The sequence below is a fragment of the Aspergillus udagawae genome (genome assembly GCF_001078395.1).
Source record: "Aspergillus udagawae IFM 46973 DNA, scaffold_1, whole genome shotgun sequence".
Lineage (NCBI taxonomy): Eukaryota > Fungi > Ascomycota > Eurotiomycetes > Eurotiales > Aspergillaceae > Aspergillus > Aspergillus udagawae.
Genome location: NW_025091264.1, coordinates 622,560 through 639,977, shown reverse-complemented (window position 1 = coordinate 639,977; position 17,418 = coordinate 622,560). Strand labels below are relative to the sequence as shown.

Below are 17,418 nucleotides of genomic sequence, written 5' to 3'. Positions count from 1 at the left end.
ATGACACTCTTACTAGAAGAGAAGGTAAGAAAGCCCTCCTAAGGACATACTCGGCTAGGCTTTGTTGCGGTCCTTGAGTTAGATGAGCTACAAGGCAACAGCATAGCCAGTCAAGGATCAATAAGCTCCCATCTGACGTCCAATTTCAACCTCATATGTATATCGATCAATCAATCCGTCTTTCATCTTAAGACCATCCCAGCCATATTGCCTGAGCTTAACTCTTCAATACTCTCGCTTGACGTCCTTACTCTCCCCTGATACTGATACCCGTTGCTGCTTCTCAGGCCGCTTCCTCAGGTAATGGGTGTAAGAGCCACGGTATGCACCGCGCGTGTCACCAGTATAGTGGTAGTAGCTTGCATATCGCTCTTGAAGTTGAATCCCGGTTCACGCGATATATAGATATATTGCGGTAGCAGCTGCTAGATCTAGAAGTACCTGGGCCGACTTGCATAGGTAGAGAAATATTATCACATTTGTACCTCCATCCAAGGTTTCAACACCGATATACTTAACATTCTTGCCTACGCTATTTACTTGAATCCAGAAATGAACGTTCTGTGGCATAATATAGTCCAAAGTAGCACATACAACAGCACACATCAAATCTTCCGTCTAGCAACTGCCAACAAATGGTCTGCATTTCCCAGAATATTTTGGTCCTCGGCGAACCGAAGCACAACATCAACCCACCGCTCATAAGCGTCATGCTTCAGTTCACTAATTTTGGAAGCTAATCCACCTCCCAGGAAACCTTCACAAGCCACTAGTCTCTCCAGCTCGAGCTCGGGGACTGTCATGAATAAGGCCCTCACTTTTTCCGGATCTGAGTGGTAGGAGCAGATAAGCTGATTTCGAGTATATCTTCCCTCAGCAAGATAGTTTGCATAAAAGGAATCATATTCCCTTATGAGACGCATAGGGTCTCGCTGTGCAATGTCTCGCAAGTGAGCATATTGGAGCATAAATGCAGCTAGAATAATACCACTGGGCTTCAGAACTGCAGCACATGCTGACAGAACGGCCTGGCGCTCATTTTCCTCAAGAAGATGGTAGAGCGGACCTTGGCATAGTACCAGGTCGTATTTCTGTTCCCGGAAGATGACCGGATTGGAGCGGATGTCTCTCGCGTCGGCTTTGACAATAGCAGTCAGTTTGACTTGCGCTTCTTCAGCCGTACTGTGGGCTATCTTCAGCTCCCGGTCCGAAATATCGACGAGTGTGACCGAGTGTCCTAGCTTGGCTAGTGGCAAAGCTGTAAGGCATGAGTTCGAGTTCTTTGGCAATCACTCTGCTAAGGAAGAAATTCAATGTGACTAACCATATCGACCAGTTCCGCCACCAAGATCCAGGATTTCTAGTGCTTCGTCCTTACCCAGTTGGTCCAGATACTGAGTGATAATTCTCCAAGAAATTGAGAACTCAAGACGGCAACTAGTGAGACGTTCATGCTCCAGCGCTGCATTCTGATCGTACCAGGTAGCTATAATGTGCGCGTCCGTCATTATGTAGTCTCTGTTATGGATGGGGAGTTTCCGTTCAAATAATGTGGTCGAATAATAGAGTCATCAGATGTGCCAATGTCGCTGCTTAAATCGCTCGCAGCGGGCAATCTCGTGACTTCTTACGACCATAAGGATCCGAAGTGCTTACAATAAATGCCTCATAATGAATTCAACCAATAGATGTCCCTACGACCGCACTTCAAGGCTATCCAACTTTCTGGCAGCCTTCATTGGCCGTGTACGCATCCTGACTCCCATCGTCGTTGAAGCTACTGTTGTCATATGCTGTGCAGACAACGCCGGTCCCCGTCAGCTGCCATGGCAGGGGCTCGGTCAGCGTGCTCTGATCGCACGAGATGTACAGATCGCTGCCAGCAGTGTACCACTTCCAGGAGGCGCTCGTGCCTTTGTCGGACGTGCCAAGATCGGCGATCACCAGGCACTGATCGCTTGTCGAGTCCAGGTTCTGACCCTCCACCACATAGGAGTCACCAGTACAATTTACCTCGCTGTAGATGCTCATAGTCCAAGTGCGGTTGCGGTGGCCGTTGCCGCTGTGGTTATGGTTGTGGGTGTCAGGCTGGCCCATGATGACTAACTGGACAGATAGTCTGAAGGGTAGTCTGTCTCAACAGGCCAGGTGGTCATAGTCGTCATCACGGCACTGGCGGCCTCATCACCATCGTCATCATCGGTAGCAGCGCAGACCCCCTGACTTAGACTCCACTCCAACTTGTTGTTGAGGGTTGTGTTCAAGACCCGTTCACCAGTGCCGTTATTATAGAGTGTGAAAAGGCCGTTGATCTCAAAAGGAATTCTCGCGCTTTTGGGGGCCGCTGGCGCCAGGGGGAGATGCGGGTAGATCTTGCCAAGCGCGTTCTGGACGTACTTGGCGAAGGCATACAAGGTCAGACTGTCGGCGTTTTGAATGGTCCATAGGCCTGTGGCCCATCCCAAGCGCGCCAGTGCTTTGCACATCCGCGGCCCGTAGGCAGTGTAGTACCTCATGGCGCCCTTGTTCCCTTCCTCGTATCCCACCTTGATGTCAGAGACATGGTGAATATTATTTTCACTGCTGTCGGCTGTCGACACCCAGTTGATGTGTAGTAGTTCATGTATCCACACCAGGGCCTGATTGTTGTAGTAGTTATTCAGGTCAGAGTATTCCTGGGGAGTGTGCGTGGTGTCTGCCCAGTACATTGTGTCCTTTAGCGTCTGCAACGAGAAGTACTGCGGGCAAAAGTTTATGGCTGTGACCTGGTGTTTGGGGTCCTTCTGCACCGTGTAGGTAATGGTGTTGACGTCTCTCCCGCATGAGCATTGTAACCGTGGGTCATTGCACCGGACCGCAATCTTCCAGGCGAACCAGTCGAACGGGTCGAGAATCCTCCAGCCGGGCTGGATGGTAGCAAGGTTCAGATATATAGCCTTGTAGTTGCTCCACTGGTCCTGATTCATTGATGGTGGCCCCAGGTACTCGACAGCAGCGGCCTCGTTGAAGTTAATGCCAGCCTTGGCCACCTTATACATGTAATTCATAATCTCCCAGGACTCCACCCAGCCTGATTTGATCTGCTGTTTCTGGAGAGGGGTGCACCCATCCTTGCTAATCAGTGCTGTCCCTAGGATGGTAAGATTAAAGTTGGTGAAGTTGGAAGTATTATAACCACTCGCGGCAATTGCCTCCATAATCTCCTGCTCCGCCTCTGTAATCTTCTGCTCCGCCTCTGATATGCAGGTTCCAGGTGGACAGTAGCCTCTGCTGCAAGTGAAGTCACAGAGGTTGTCAAACTTCTTAGGCTGGCCGGGAGCGGCCATACTAGCACTCTCAGTCTGGGCCGGTGGTTGCACAAGAGGGCCTGTTTTGGTGCAGGTACAAAGATTGATAGGACAGTAGCCGAAGCTACATACATATGAATACAATCCGAGGACTGCGCCGTCTCCAGTGCCAGCAACGCAGGCTGGCGGCAGGAAGTCCGAGACTGTTGGCACTGGCATGGGATGTTCTGTCGTGTCACATCTCCTGGATGGATAATAGCCGTAGTTGCAGGCAAAGCTGCATAGGCCCTTGTAGTTGGCATCTTTCCCTTCTGCTGGGTAGCCTGTCGTTCCTGTTGCATTAGGCTTAGTAAAGGCAACACCCATCTGCTCGCAGGTGCATGCGCTGACAGGGCAATACCCATAGGAGCAAGTAAAGGAGCAAAGGGCATTAAAGTCATAGGCACCCTTCCCTTTAACACACACCTGCTCTTTCAAGTTGACTGAAGTAGAGGACGGACCATACCACGACCCTTGAACGCTTCCTACCCATGCATTGAAGTTGTTGAAGCCCCCATCACATGATGTAGTGATGTCCAGGGTTTTGCGGGCCGTCATCAATGAATCATGAACAAATAAATCAATGGTAACCATGCCAGGTGGTGCAGCGATGCTACCGAACCAGATACTAGCACTAATATCACCGTCCCCTTTAACATCGGTCTGCGGCATAGAGTCCCACTCCACAATATGATCATTGACATACACTGCAGCGTTGCCGTCGCTGAATAATGCCATAACCCAGATCTGGGCTTCCAATTTATCCTTTAGGTCGAATTCAATCTATAACTAAGAGGTAGTATTGAGTGTTGTCCCCCCAGCACTGCAATAGTCCAGCGGATTAGGGTAATACCAGAAGGTAGCTATATAACTAGAACTACCCGTCGAAGCACTTCTAGTTTTGTACAAATCAATCAAGAAAGGAAGCATATCGCGCTAGGCGTCATGAGGATAACCTAAGACGTAGTTATACAGAGCTTTACTAATATTAAGGGCAGCTAAAGCATTCTCACAAATGGGGCTAATATAATGGGATTTACTGTAATCATTCCAAGAAATGATCTCAACGAATTCTGGCATTAGGTCAAGACCGAAAAGCTCTTGCCATCGGTCGAACCAGAGGCTACCACCATTCCAAAGCCAGTTCTTATTGTATCCTGGCAGATTAGTGTAAAACCAAGGAGAAATAGCCATCATATATGGCTTCTCGTCCAGATATTGTATATATGAGGCATTGGTGTAGGTATCCATACCATGATTTCCCCATGGCCACGCAGACCAGCTGAACAAACGATCAGCAACGCCATTTGCTAATCCCACAGCTAGCTTGGCACTGACAGAAGACCAGTCCAGCATAAAGAAGCAATTTGTCTCTGCCTTAATTATAACCTAGTCATCTGCACTGCCAGGTCCTTTAAATATTGACATAAAAGGCCTCCCCTTATACTAGAAGTATGCAGAGTTAGAGCCATATTGCTGGATCATCTTAATTACAATATCTTTGTCCCAAGGTCCATTACCAGCATAGTCAAATAAGAAGAATAGCCTGAATCCCTTTGCATCAGTAGCAGTGAAGGCCATTTCCATGGAAGCATCATTGGTCTTATCTTCCCATGCCATGTTGAGGGCGAACGCATTGATATGGGCATCCTAGGCCAATCCAATGTCAGACTGCCAGTCAGAAGCAGTGTAATTCTCTGAGTTTATGACCTTAAATAGTGTTAGTGTCCTTCTCACTCATTTCAACAGGAAAGTTCAGAATGGACGGAGGTACCATGAAATGTGCAAACATAGCTTTTGCATTTGCCTGGTGGATGACCTGAAAGGCCATCACCATGGTAAGCACTGCAAATCAATTCATTGTTGCAAATTTAAGCGAGGGGAAAAATGTGGAAACAGACAACTATGAGACAAGTGCTCTTTTATATCTCTTTCCTAAAGGCCCAGTCGCCTCCATGGCTGAGTGTGTATTAACTGTTAGGGCTTGTTTCTAGCTCCACCTCAACCACGAGCAAGTGGGATTCTCAGCTACACCATAGTGTTCTTCCATAAAGGGTCACATCTCCGCCAACATTCCGACGCTAGGTAGATAGAAAGAAATTGCAGCCTTTGAGGTAGCATTTGTGGCGGTCTTGGAAGGGGACTAAATGACCAGTCTAGCATTGAGCAGTTTCGGAGAGCCCTAAGGCAGTATATGACAAACCCAAGTACTTCATCTTATTCTTCATTGCAGGTGCCAAAACAGTTGCTTTGTCTGGCTTTGTATTAGACCGCAATAAACGGTATAACAGCACATATATACATAGTTAGATTTCTTGTTTAGATGCTTTTACAAACGCCTGATATCTCAACAACTCTGTGAGCATTGGAGGGGCAAACTATAAGCGACATTATGATACTTCTCAAGACTAAATGACACTACCTCACTTAGTTGCCCCCGGCGGTTTTGTAGTGCGGTGGTACCTTGCAGGGAATAAATAATATTCATTCTGCCGCTATCTAGTAATTACCTGATATTTTGTATGACCTTCTACATTGATTACTGCCTGACATGGTAGCACCTAACCTGCATAGATTTGATTAGACCGGAAGGATACCCTCAGGGACTACCTCCTGGCAGCTTGAACTAGCCCTCATAGAGTGTCCGATAATTGTTAGTGATCATCTGGATATTTATCTAATTATCTTGGATCCGGTTTGTTATCTAGTTCTATGCTGTTTGGGATGTGGTTGGCTGAACCCAATGGTTCTCAAAGGAAAAAGCTAAGGAAGATCAAGATAGGGGCAGTCCTTGGGGTCAGCATAGAAGACACCTCCCAGCTTTTCAATCCACCTGCACCGTTCCTCCATATCATGCGCGTTGTGAATTCGTGCTGCCCCTATATCGCTTGCGTTACCCCATGTCGTGTGTAACACCCATACACCACCTGCAGCCGGCCAGCCCACTCGGAGATAGTCATCCGTAGACTCCGGGCGCTCCAGTCCACGCTCCAAAAATTCATCGGATTCGCTTCGCCACCAGGTAGCGCCGAGGCGACGCACTTTTAGACATTAGACATGCAATAAAAAAATAAAAAAAAAAAGGTAAGGGGAAAGGAGAATGGTAACTAACTCCTGTCGCAGTGTGCGTCCTCTTTCGCTTGCCAATCGGGATCTAACTTGGATGGGCGTTCGGTGTCATTGAACCGGTCGAGCCCAAGAAAGTCCAGCTCTACGCCGAAACAGTCACGCAGGACATAGATACCACCCTTGGAGGGGTACCCTAACACCTTCACCCCAGGGCCGGAGCCGTAGGCTACCCAGAAACGATCTTCAGGCTCATGTTGCACACAATCAATCCTCTCTATCTCTGGTTGTTGCTCCTGTGCTTGTGTTTGAGTTCGTGCCTGTATTGTTGTTTGGAATTGCTGGGGGAGAAGCTGCCAACACATAAGGACTATAACTGAGATGGAAGAGGGGATGTCAGGTTTTTAACTTAAAGCTTGCCGGAGATAAGCACCAGGGGATAGTAATATGGTAGGTCGGTGCACATTCGCCAAGTTTCAGAGTAATACTTACGGATAATACCACTAAGGTAGGCTAAACAGGTGTCCAGTAGCTCCGGTTGACATGCTCGCCAGCCTAGGGTTACATCTCCATGATCATTGCGATTAAATACTCAACACCACTTCAATAAGCAATATTTTTCCTTTAATTATCCTCATATTCTCATCTCAAAAAGCCTCAAATATTTATGATCCTTAATATCAGAAGCAAGCTTAAGGATAAAGGCCCGGTGTCAGGAATAATTACTTCTGAACGTGTTGTCTCTGACCGAGAGCTGTGGGGCCCCTAGGGGCTAATCTGATAGAGCTCTAGCCCGTCGCGCATATGTACAATTTCTCAACCTCCCTCTAATATTAAATAGAGGTTCCAATTTCCTCTTTCACGCTGACACGGTTAGCTCTAGAACCGTCGGTTTTGATTCAAGAGCGGCTAAATCATTTCTTCCTGGTCCTGTTTTGAAACTGACCGAATGCTCGCCAAGGTTTGTCACCTCAGGACAGTGATCAAACAATTAATAGTGGTGTCGAGCACCTGCTCCGGTACTAAAGCGGCCGCCGGCTGGGTGAAATTACAGGTGCCCTTTATGGCCCAGTAGCGGTCATTTTCGGTGTCGATTTCACAGGTTCTCAATTCTAGGTATTACCTCGGCACATATTCTCAGATAATTGGTTACGCAGCCGCCCACACTGAGCTTGCCTCAAAGGGGCCACCAGCCCTTTTTGTTTACTAAAAGAAAGGATTCTAAGGAGAAAGGACAAGTCCTTCCAGAAAGTGGGCGATAACTTTGACCGTGAAGGAGTGGGACCAATGAGTCACTCACTATTTTGCGCTTTTGTTGAGGGGCATCAAGAACTTCCCTTCCCAGCTCTTGCCCGTGACTTGATGGATCCAATCGTTTCCCAACAGCGGTTGAGCAGATTTCAAAATCTTCCAGCATTTGAGAGGAAAAGAAAAGGCCTAAAAGAGCATGGCGTTTCTTGAAGCCCCAGAATGCAATTCAGGCGGAATGCGGGGTCAGATGATCGTCGTTTGGACAGCAACAGCAGCAGGTGTTTGGATTGCCTGAAGGACATAACCCACGCCATATTATTTTTTTAAGTTTTTATCTGTTGCGTCCAACATCAGCTTTGCAGCTGCCACCTCCAGGGGTTAGGCGCATATCCATCCGACAGTGTAATCATGATATAAAGTGGTTCTGGAGTCCATAATGGAGTGCGTAACAATCGGATTCTTGAGGTGGAATGACTAGTCCAAAATCCACAGAGAAATATGATGGAAAAAAATCGGCATGGAATCCAAGTCTTAGAAATAGATGTCAGAGTCATTACCTCCTGCCGGGCTTTCTAGTAGAGTCCGATGCGTCAGTCTCTATGGTTTCCAATTTTTACATTAGCTAAGAAGACCCGAGAGCAACCGTCAGCACAGGAGATCCTGGGGAAACTAAACAGCCTGCAGCCGATCGTAGAGGACATCACGCTCATCAAGAATGCAGTCAACAATGTTCTCACTTCGCCCGCCCCCATCATGCCAAATGTAACTTCCCGGATCGCCTCCTGGGCAGATATAGTCCGCTCAGGCACACCCTCATACCCATCGACGCCGAACAGCAGAGCCTCCACAACGGCAGGCATCAACGACAGGGAAACAGTAGTGAAACTCGATGCGAAGGCTGCGGCCGTCCTCCTTTAGGTATCACCGGGAGACCTCCGTAAACGGGTGAATGACGCCTTAGGGACCCGGATAGACCTCCTGGGGGAAAACCCCCACGAGTTATAGCAGCTAAACAACTGAAGAGCGGCGACGTGGTTCTGCATACAGCGACCATGGCAGAAGCGGACACAATGAAGAGCACAGAAAGCGAATGGGTCAAAGTTCTCGGAATGACAGCCCGGGTGATGTCAAGGCAAGAATCCCAAGACCAACCGTGAAGGCGAGATAGTTGACCATCCGGTCGCAAACTGACTTTTCATTCCACAGACTACATATCTGATACGAAAGGATCAGAAAGGCAAAAATTGCCAGCAGAGTTCTGGTTCATGCCTACTGAAGAGCAGGGCAGTCTAGGTGCCTGACTTACTTGAAGATGTGTCGAGCAAATGGGTTTATGTGATATTGGGCGATTGGGTCTCCGGGGTAGGAATAAACTATTGAACAAAGAGGTGCAACCGGGAGCTCATCGTCTGATACTGATATTGTCTGCACAGTAGGTGCTGGGGCGAGTGTATCTGATGTGGCGGGCATGATGTTGTCCATTCGTTGAACTTGAACTGTTTGTAAGCGTAGGAGAACGCCTGGACGAAAATACTTAAGAGTATCTGATATCGGTCAACTACGTTGAGCCTGCTCGCCTTTCTTATGGCCAATAATAGCTGATTTTTGACTGTTGAATGTCTCATGGTTGTGTGGGCTTTAGAGTAGTACTAGAGGCGGATCTACCCGATTGGATCGCAATTATACTTGCGCAAACTGGTAGCGGATGGAAGGCTAGAGAATAATTATGTGTCGATCAGATGATAAAGAAACTGACAGAGTGGGAGACTCTGAGATCTCGCAAGAGATATCGAGCCTGGAGACTGTTCTTGGGACCAACCTAGGACTTTACCTATTATCAGCACACCAGCCTACTTGCGCATGGGACCCATGCTAGACATGGATGGACCCTGCATTTGTGCAGTGCAACGTTGGCCCATAAACTAACATTATACCTGATACCTAACCAATAAAGCAGTCGCTATTGTCCTGGGACGGTTAAGCTTGATAAGCGAAGCCAGAATGGTAAGGAGCCTCTGAGCGCAGCAAAGTCTGATAGATCCTGATATATACATGGATTATCAAGCTTGTTAGTTATAGGTCAATGTCAGACATGTCATTTAAGCGGCATTCGTCATGCTGTTGTGAGAAATAATTACACACAATGAACGGCTCGAATCCTGCTGGAGGAAAGATGGGCTGGGCCCTCCATACAAGTCAATTGCGAGAGCCGGAAGTATATCTATATATCCTCACCCTTCGTTTCTGCACACAAGGCTGACTATAATATTGAGCACATACTGCTTTAGTTGACTTTCAGGCTTATATCAGTTTACTCCTAACCTTAACTACCCCGCACCGACTTAAAGTCTGCGGTCTAATGACCGGACGGCCCATTCGCACGGAGGAAGTACCGGGGAGTATCCGGAGGACAGGACGCTTCCTTCGCTGCATATATATCTCTGCAGCCCCCGGAGAATTGGATCAATCGTAGAAACTATGGCCTACCCTGGACGCGCAGAATGCATCTGAAAGTAAAGATCTTCCAGATCCTAGCCCTCGCGGGTCTGGCAACCCCGTCGCTTGCAGGCCATTGCCACCAAGACTCGCCCATAGCCAGAACAAAAAACGGAACACTGTGCGGCGTACATCTGCCTTCGTTCGCCCAGAATGCGTTCCTGGGTGTTCCATTTGCGCAGCCGCCGGTCAACGATCTCCGACTACGGCACCCTGTTCCCTACAATAGGCGCTACAAAGCGTACCCCGCGACATCGCAGCCAGCCAACTGCCCCGGCTACGCCGGGTTCGACGTCGGCATTGGCCCGTTGAGCGAGGACTGCCTCTACCTCAATGTCATTGTCCCGGACAATACTTCCCCACATGAGTCGCTGCCTGTGCTGGTTTGGTGCGTTTGTTCCTCTGTCAGCTAGAGTCGAGATTGACAGTGACAGGATCTACGGCGGCGGATTCACAGCCGGCGGCGTTGCCGATCCCAGATACAACATGTCGTATATCGTCCAGCAATCTGCAGCAATTGGCAAGCCCATCATCGGCGTGAGCATCAACTACCGCGTCGCCGGGTGGGGGTTCCTCGCGTCGAGGGAGGTTCTCGCGGCCGGGGCGGCCAACATCGGATTGTATGACCAGCGGCTTGCCCTGCGATGGATCCGCGAGAACATCGCTGGATTTGGCGGGGACGCAGAGAAAGTTACTATCTGGGGCGAGAGCGCGGGGGCGTTCAGCGTGGGGTACCATCTTGTTGGGTTCGACGGGGAAAATGAGGGTCTGTTCCGCGCGGCGATCATGGATAGCGGGACGATGCTGGGGCCTGCGCTTCAGGATGCTGAGCTCATTGCGGGAGAGGATGGGTTCCAGGCGATGTATAATAATGTTACGGAGACGGTTGGATGTAAGGGTGCGGAGGATACGCTGGCGTGTTTGCGGACGGTGCCGTATGAGGTTCTATTTGAGGCGTTTGAGCCGCAGATCTATACTCCTATTATTGACGGGGAGTTTATCACGCGCAAGCCCAGCGAGGCGCTTGCGCTGGGTAAGGCTGCAGACGTCGCGGTGCTCGTTGGAGCGAATACGGATGAGGGAACGGCAAGTTTCTGGGGTCCGAGGGGGACGCTGAATACTACTGCAGACGTTGCTGCGTATATCCGCACGCTGAACGGTGGTGGGATGAGTGATGACGAAGTTGCGGAACTGCTGGCTCTTTATCCTGACGATCCGGCGCAGGGTTGCCCGTACGGTACTGGCGTCGAGCGATTCGCCAGTCAGGGCTGGATGTACAAGCGAGGCGCTGCCATCGCGGGCGACATATTTGTGCATGCTGGTCGGCGAGGGCTGGTGGAATACTATGCACGAAAGAACAATGCCAAAGACAAGCGTCGACAGAAGCCGGTGTACAGTTATCGGTTCGACCAGCCGCCCTGGAACGGGGTTCTGGAGCTGATTGCGACGGTGCCGCCAGTTTATAGCACGCACTACGCGGAGCTCATCTTTGTCTTTAACAATCCGTCGCAGAATCTGTCTAACTATATAGGACCGTATCCTTCTTATCATGAGCTGTCAGAGTTCATGTCCCGGTCTTGGGCCTCTTTTGTGCATGACCTGGATCCGAACGGGCATGCAGTGGACGGTGCTCCATATTGGCCGCAGTACGAACTGTCGCAACCGCAGAACATCGTCTTTCGTACCGTTAACAAGTCCAATGGGAATGGAAGCTACGTTGAAGAGGATACCTATAGAAAGGATCAGCTGAAGTGGTGGAATGCGCACTGGTCTAGTTTAAGATGCTGATCATTCGTTGTATTCCGTACGTCAGAACTTTACTAAACTAGTCAATCAATGGAAAACACGATATTTAAGTCGCAAGGCGATCAACGACCAATTATTGCATTACAATCTACACTGTCCTAGTGGACTAGCCTAGCTAAGCCTGCTAAGCAACTGGCTAGTAGACGCCATGACGTCGCCTGTGCACGGGCAGGAGAACAGAGCCAATCTACAGGCCGACAAGTGTCGAATGGAGCTGAATATCCAGTCTCCATTTCTTCAGTACGTGAAGTATCTCTAGGTTTTACTGGTTGATAACCTATTTTAGTTCAAAGCTTGGGCGTCATAACATTGCAACTCCATTGTTTACGGAGGACTTAAACCCCGTTACCCCATCCCATCTTCTACCAGTACATCCCACCACACACTCAAATCCTATACAGAAAACATGGGAATCCCAAAATACGGCGTCTGGGTCGCCCACCCAACGCACTACGAAGCCGAGACCGAAAAACAAGACCCCAAGTCCCCGCACATCTACCTGTACTTCACCGACGGCACCAGCACCAAACAGTACCAAGCCGCCATTAACGTCAAGTCCACAGACAAGGACACCAGGCTTGTCTTCTGGCTGGACCGCAACTTCTCCCATCCAATCGCGCAGTCCCTATCCGACCTCAATGGAGGGGTTACTCTTCTCAACAGCGAGGGGATGAAAGGACTGGATTACATCCGCACAAAAGGCCTGGCGGACATAAATGCAGGCAAGATCCTCCCGCACGACATCCCTGGGCCGAACAATGATATCCTGAATTCCCTTGATCCCATCCTTTCGACTGCGATTGCGCAAAAGGCAAGGATGTATGTGTTTGGGTCATCGTATTGGACGGGCATCCATGACGTGCATATGAACCAGGGGAGTCTCCCGCAGTATGAGAACGTGGTGTATGAGGATGGGGCGGTGATGTTTGAGTTTGAGGACGGGCATTGGGAGGCGGTGTTTTTGGCGTTTGCGTCGCAGAGGATTCCGACGGATGATAACGGAGAGGTGGAAGATGGGAGTAAGGATTTGGCGGAGATTTTGGGGAGTGGTTCATAGTTGACAGTAGTAGACCTCGGTCATGCGGCATTTTTATTTGATTGTGATGGTGGAGTCAGTTGGACGCTGGAGGACTTGCAGCCGTGGTGGAAATGGAGAGTCTAGTACTGATGTCTCCTGTGTGTCGATTACGCCAATTTGACTTGTATGGAAAGCTGGTGTTTCACATGATATGGCTATGTGAATGTGAGGATTCAATGCCTCAATCCGCCTGCTGTGTGTTGGTTAACGACTAACCCTCTGTGAAGTTGTCTAAGGTTGGCCAAAGACCCAGACAACCAAGCGACGGGCTGGACCTGCTACCCTCGCCGGACTCCACAGACCGACACGGCGGAAATAGGAATCACTCCGCAAAGCGCAAGATGTTTCGGTAAGATATACCCTCTTACTCACGCTCCCGCCTCGGACGTCGAAACCTCAAAGGTCCGATGCACACCAATCTTGGACAAAGACCGCGTAGGCACCGAGTGCGACTCTTCATCGAGCTGCTCCGTGCTCAGAGTCATGAAATCCGCGGCGTCGTTTCTCTCCGCCGAGATCGTGGTTCCAAGGTGGACGTCATTGGGGTTGCTCTTATGGTAGTGGCGGGACTGCGAGGTGTTGTTTTCGAGGTCACCCAAGGGATACCGGTGGTGGCGCTTCCTGCTCAGGGGGCCGGAAGAGTCGAAGATACGGTAGGAGGATCCATTGCGACTGTGTAGGATACGGAAGAGAGGGCGGACAGTAGCGAGACTGCCGGCTGTGATGGCGAGGCCGGTTTCGATGTTGGACCAGATTGCGATCTACATTGTCAGTATTCTTGCATCGTTCTAGAAAGGCGCCTGCAAGCTCACCTGGACGGTTGCATCTATATTCTGTTAGAGAAGATCAAATGTGACAGATGAGGATGACTTACAAAGGAAATCTTGATCGCGAATGGTTTGAACGAATGGAATCCGGATTATAATGGCAACGCTTGCTCTGACAAGGATTAATACTCATCCTGAAAGGCACAGGCATCTTAAAGGCACAAGCAGACTTACATGCATGCCATGCCCAGGAGACCCGCCACAGCGATCTTGGTCCTCTTGTTCATCTGCAGGTTGCGCACGAGCAGGATAGGCAGCAGGCCTACAGTCAGGTCGAAAAGCGCAGAAGACACGCTGAAAAGGTACAACATGATGATGATCGCATCCAAATATCCGCATTTGCCGTTGGTGTCGCCACGCATCCGGGTCCAGAAATAGGACACCGGCGAGCATTGGACCATGATGAAGATGAAAAAGATGATGCCAACAATGACTGTGAGCGCTGTGACTGCGTACATGATCCGTCTATGAGCTGGGCGAACCATGACACGCAGAAGGAAGATGGCGACAGATATCTTGCAGAGAATGGACGAGATTGCGTAGCCAATGTCGCAGAGGAACCAGTACTGAAGATGTCAGTGAAGTCTGAGCCTGAGCCATTTGGGATAGTACAAACCTCCATAGCGACTGTTCTGTGCTTTGGAGTCAAATCGGCGAGATGCTTCCCTGTTCCCCAGAGAGAGCCTCCGATCATGCATCCGGAGAACATGACATAGAATAACTGAAAAGTCAGCATTGTCTTCACTCCAACTCTCGGCAGGGAGATTACCATTGACAGAATCATGACTGTATCATCCCAGCCAAACGCCTTGACAAGACACAATCGCACATAGCATCGCAGGATGACCGCGATGCTTGCCACTGTCAGAAAAACGGCCGCCACAGCACGGACCGCGGCACTTTCGTCCACCATGACGCTGCTACAACGGGATGATATACAATATAACTGCGCTTGTTTCAGATAGATGCGCGCACCTCCTTGAGTGAAACGGAGTTGTTGAGCGTACTAAAGTCACTACAGGGATGGCCGCCTTTTGAATACTACTGAATTGAAGGGCCGCGGCCCAGGGAGGATTTTAGGTTTTGGCACGGATTCTGGCAATATTTTCTGTGGAACCTCGGACCTTCGTACCACGTTTAAACTGGAGCATTTTTTGGGTCGCCACCAGTAGCCGTTTGCCAGGCTTTTGGGACTTTGCTGTTTGAGGGTTCTATAGTGGGCCGTCCCATGCATTTCCACGGTTAAGCTCCCATCTATCTTTTATGACCGAGACAGACTACTGGGCTACTCCGATCCAGATCCGCAACGTCCTGACTCATGACCACTCATGCTGTCTTATTCCACGTGGCGATATCCTAAATCGAGCCATTAGTCACATTTGTGTGTTGAACGGAGCTGACGTCCGAGCACCACTCTTCCGAATCAGGAACTATACCCGTGGCCAATTGTTGTCTGGAATCTGAAGCTTTGCGAACGCGAACCATGGATTTGTGCGTCTTCTCGGCTGTAGCATTCGGCTGTGAACCTTGCTTGCCCCTGCATGAGAACTCGCAACTGGAGGCGATCAGCACTTCGTGGTTGCGGAAGTAGATTCGATCGCACGATCTATAGAGGCGATCAATGCAGGGGTCCCCTTCTTATTAGGTCTGAAGATAGAATACACTGGGCTAGGACTACTAGGCATTGTACTAATCCTCCATCAGAGAAGATTATAAAGCGCATTTTCAAGAAGGTGCACCGATAGTCCCATAAGGCCCGTGTTTTCAGACTACCCCCGAAGCCCTCCTGGCCGCTACTCAACGGCTTATCTGCCATTTCGAGAAATGCAATGCGTGAGAATCTATCATAGCGCAAAGTGGACCTGGATCAAATCCAAATCAAACCTCAAATCAGCCATTTTAAGGCCCTTAGCCCAGCAGATACCCTTTTTTTTCAGCCCATCGTAACCGATCACGAATACCGCTACTCACACGCAATACTCGAGCTCGGTATATGGGCCTCAAAATGAGGGGATGTAAAGCCTATTTTGCCTATCTCTCCAGAGGATTATTCAGCCTCTTCCTCTGTACTGTGAACAGCCTTGAACAGCAGAATTTCCCCTTCTTGGAGAGTGCAATCACATAATCAAATACCGCCATATGATTGGCCTGCTCGCTTATGACATCAGAGCCATCCGCACTAGACTCAATCAGGCCGTAGCTTGTATACAACCCTACAAAAATAGAGTAGAGGCAGGGATATCAAACAGACTGTTAGCGAATAGCTTAGCGCTTACACATGCACACTGCTACTGTGGTTAATACGATGGCAGGAGGGGGAAGAGATATAAAGGGGATTCCCTCCTGCAAGTCTCGTTGCCCCTGGAACACAGCAACTAGCAATTGGATTCAGCGGGTGAGGAAAAGCTCTTGTTTCTGCTCTGTGTAAGATGCTAACGATGCAGCGCAGTCAAAATGGCAGAACTCTCCAAAGAAGCCATCATCCTCATCGTTATTGTCGGCTGCGTGGTGTCGGTCCTGATCGGCTACTCTATCCATTATATCTCCTCGGGGGGCTTCCGCGATGACCAGACGGAAAAGGACATGACGTACGAGCAGAAGGAGTATATGCGGAGTCTGCGGCTAAAGAATATGGAGATGCTGGCTGAGCAGGCTCGAGTGAAACACTCCAGGGATCCTTGTTGAGAGGGAAGAGGAGGAAAGGAAGGGGTGGCTTGGGGGTGGCTTGGGTGCCATTCGTGACGACAGACCTGCTGGACAGGTAATCGTCTAATGCATTTGGCGAGACGATCGATACAATGGTGTTTGCATGTCACGAGCTATAGTGAAAGCCATGTAGCAAATTGACATGGCAATCATAGGGACATATGCGTCAATCGGGACAATGTCTTGGACCATTCACCACATCTTTGTATTCTCATCAAATCGATTCCATGAAAATTTCAAGTATATCTAATCAGGCGACTGATTCCACTTAGAGATGTCCATCACCTAATGGCCAGTGATCATCTCGCGGCCGGAAAACGTATAGCCATGGAGTCAAGATTCCTCCAGTATCAGTGTCGTAATAGGAATTATGGATTCGCTTTCACTCCCTGCGTATTGTCCTTCTGAAATAGTATACATCCGATAATTGCTTTCACCATAAGAACCTGCACAGTCAGGGCTAGAGTCATCAAAACAGACCCAGATTCCTCTAATCTCGTAAAATCATCCACTAATGTCGCACCCAGTGGATACTTATACAGCACCTAAATTGGAGGTGTCTTTCTCAATAATTCCAGGCCCTTCGGCGCCTTCAGCACAGCCACATGTAACAGCATTAATATCGGTCATCAACAACAAGAGCACAGGCCTCATCTCAAAGGTGAATGGCGGCGGCCTGCCATTCAAGCCAGGTGAAGTTTTAAGATATACAGCGGATGATTCAACAATGAGCTGGAATTAGGATAGAGAGGCATTATATATGGTCTCTAGCTGCTTAGTAGAAATAGCAGTAATAATTAACATGGCAGTGTGGAAGCAAAGCAAGAGAGAGGTCATGCTAATAGAAAGTTCTGACGGGTCA

General features: G+C 49.3%; 8 protein-coding genes across 8 annotated transcripts; 4 read left to right on the top strand and 4 right to left on the bottom strand.

Moving 5' to 3' along the window:
- Positions 1-605: 605 nt before the first annotated feature.
- Positions 606-1,508, bottom strand: Aud_000201 (class I SAM-dependent methyltransferase; the record flags this gene model as incomplete). The annotated part of the gene is made up of 2 exons (XM_043285716.1): positions 606-1,258; positions 1,325-1,508. 2 exons carry the CDS (start codon positions 1,506-1,508, stop codon positions 606-608), a joined length of 837 nt encoding a protein of 278 aa, XP_043141651.1.
- Positions 1,509-1,713: 205 nt separating this feature from the next.
- Aud_000200 (uncharacterized protein) lies at positions 1,714-4,064 on the bottom strand (the record flags this gene model as incomplete). The annotated part of the gene is made up of 2 exons (XM_043285715.1): positions 1,714-2,106; positions 2,142-4,064. 2 exons carry the CDS (start codon positions 4,062-4,064, stop codon positions 1,714-1,716), a joined length of 2,316 nt encoding a protein of 771 aa, XP_043141650.1.
- A 2,025-nt stretch (positions 4,065-6,089) lies between these two features.
- On the bottom strand, positions 6,090-6,757 carry Aud_000199 (uncharacterized protein; the record flags this gene model as incomplete). Its single annotated transcript, XM_043285714.1, has 2 exons — positions 6,090-6,367; positions 6,439-6,757. The coding sequence occupies 2 exons, from the start codon at positions 6,755-6,757 to the stop codon at positions 6,090-6,092; spliced, it is 597 nt and encodes a 198-aa protein (XP_043141649.1).
- Positions 6,758-8,228: 1,471 nt separating this feature from the next.
- On the top strand, positions 8,229-8,561 carry Aud_000198 (uncharacterized protein; the record flags this gene model as incomplete). Its single annotated transcript, XM_043285713.1, has 1 exon — positions 8,229-8,561. The coding sequence occupies one exon, from the start codon at positions 8,229-8,231 to the stop codon at positions 8,559-8,561; it is 333 nt and encodes a 110-aa protein (XP_043141648.1).
- Positions 8,562-10,144: 1,583 nt separating this feature from the next.
- On the top strand, positions 10,145-11,927 carry Aud_000197 (uncharacterized protein; the record flags this gene model as incomplete). The annotated part of the gene is made up of 2 exons (XM_043285712.1): positions 10,145-10,527; positions 10,574-11,927. The coding sequence occupies 2 exons, from the start codon at positions 10,145-10,147 to the stop codon at positions 11,925-11,927; spliced, it is 1,737 nt and encodes a 578-aa protein (XP_043141647.1).
- Positions 11,928-12,351: 424 nt separating this feature from the next.
- On the top strand, positions 12,352-13,002 carry Aud_000196 (YukJ family protein; the record flags this gene model as incomplete). Its single annotated transcript, XM_043285711.1, has 1 exon — positions 12,352-13,002. One exon carries the CDS (start codon positions 12,352-12,354, stop codon positions 13,000-13,002), a length of 651 nt encoding a protein of 216 aa, XP_043141646.1.
- Positions 13,003-13,391: 389 nt separating this feature from the next.
- On the bottom strand, positions 13,392-14,763 carry Aud_000195 (putative PTH11-like integral membrane protein; the record flags this gene model as incomplete). The annotated part of the gene is made up of 6 exons (XM_043285710.1): positions 13,392-13,784; positions 13,836-13,849; positions 13,898-13,962; positions 14,025-14,416; positions 14,467-14,571; positions 14,620-14,763. The coding sequence occupies 6 exons, from the start codon at positions 14,761-14,763 to the stop codon at positions 13,392-13,394; spliced, it is 1,113 nt and encodes a 370-aa protein (XP_043141645.1).
- Positions 14,764-16,304: 1,541 nt separating this feature from the next.
- Positions 16,305-16,623, top strand: Aud_000194 (uncharacterized protein; the record flags this gene model as incomplete). The annotated part of the gene is made up of 2 exons (XM_043285709.1): positions 16,305-16,464; positions 16,523-16,623. The coding sequence occupies 2 exons, from the start codon at positions 16,305-16,307 to the stop codon at positions 16,621-16,623; spliced, it is 261 nt and encodes an 86-aa protein (XP_043141644.1).
- Positions 16,624-17,418: the final 795 nt, after the last annotated feature.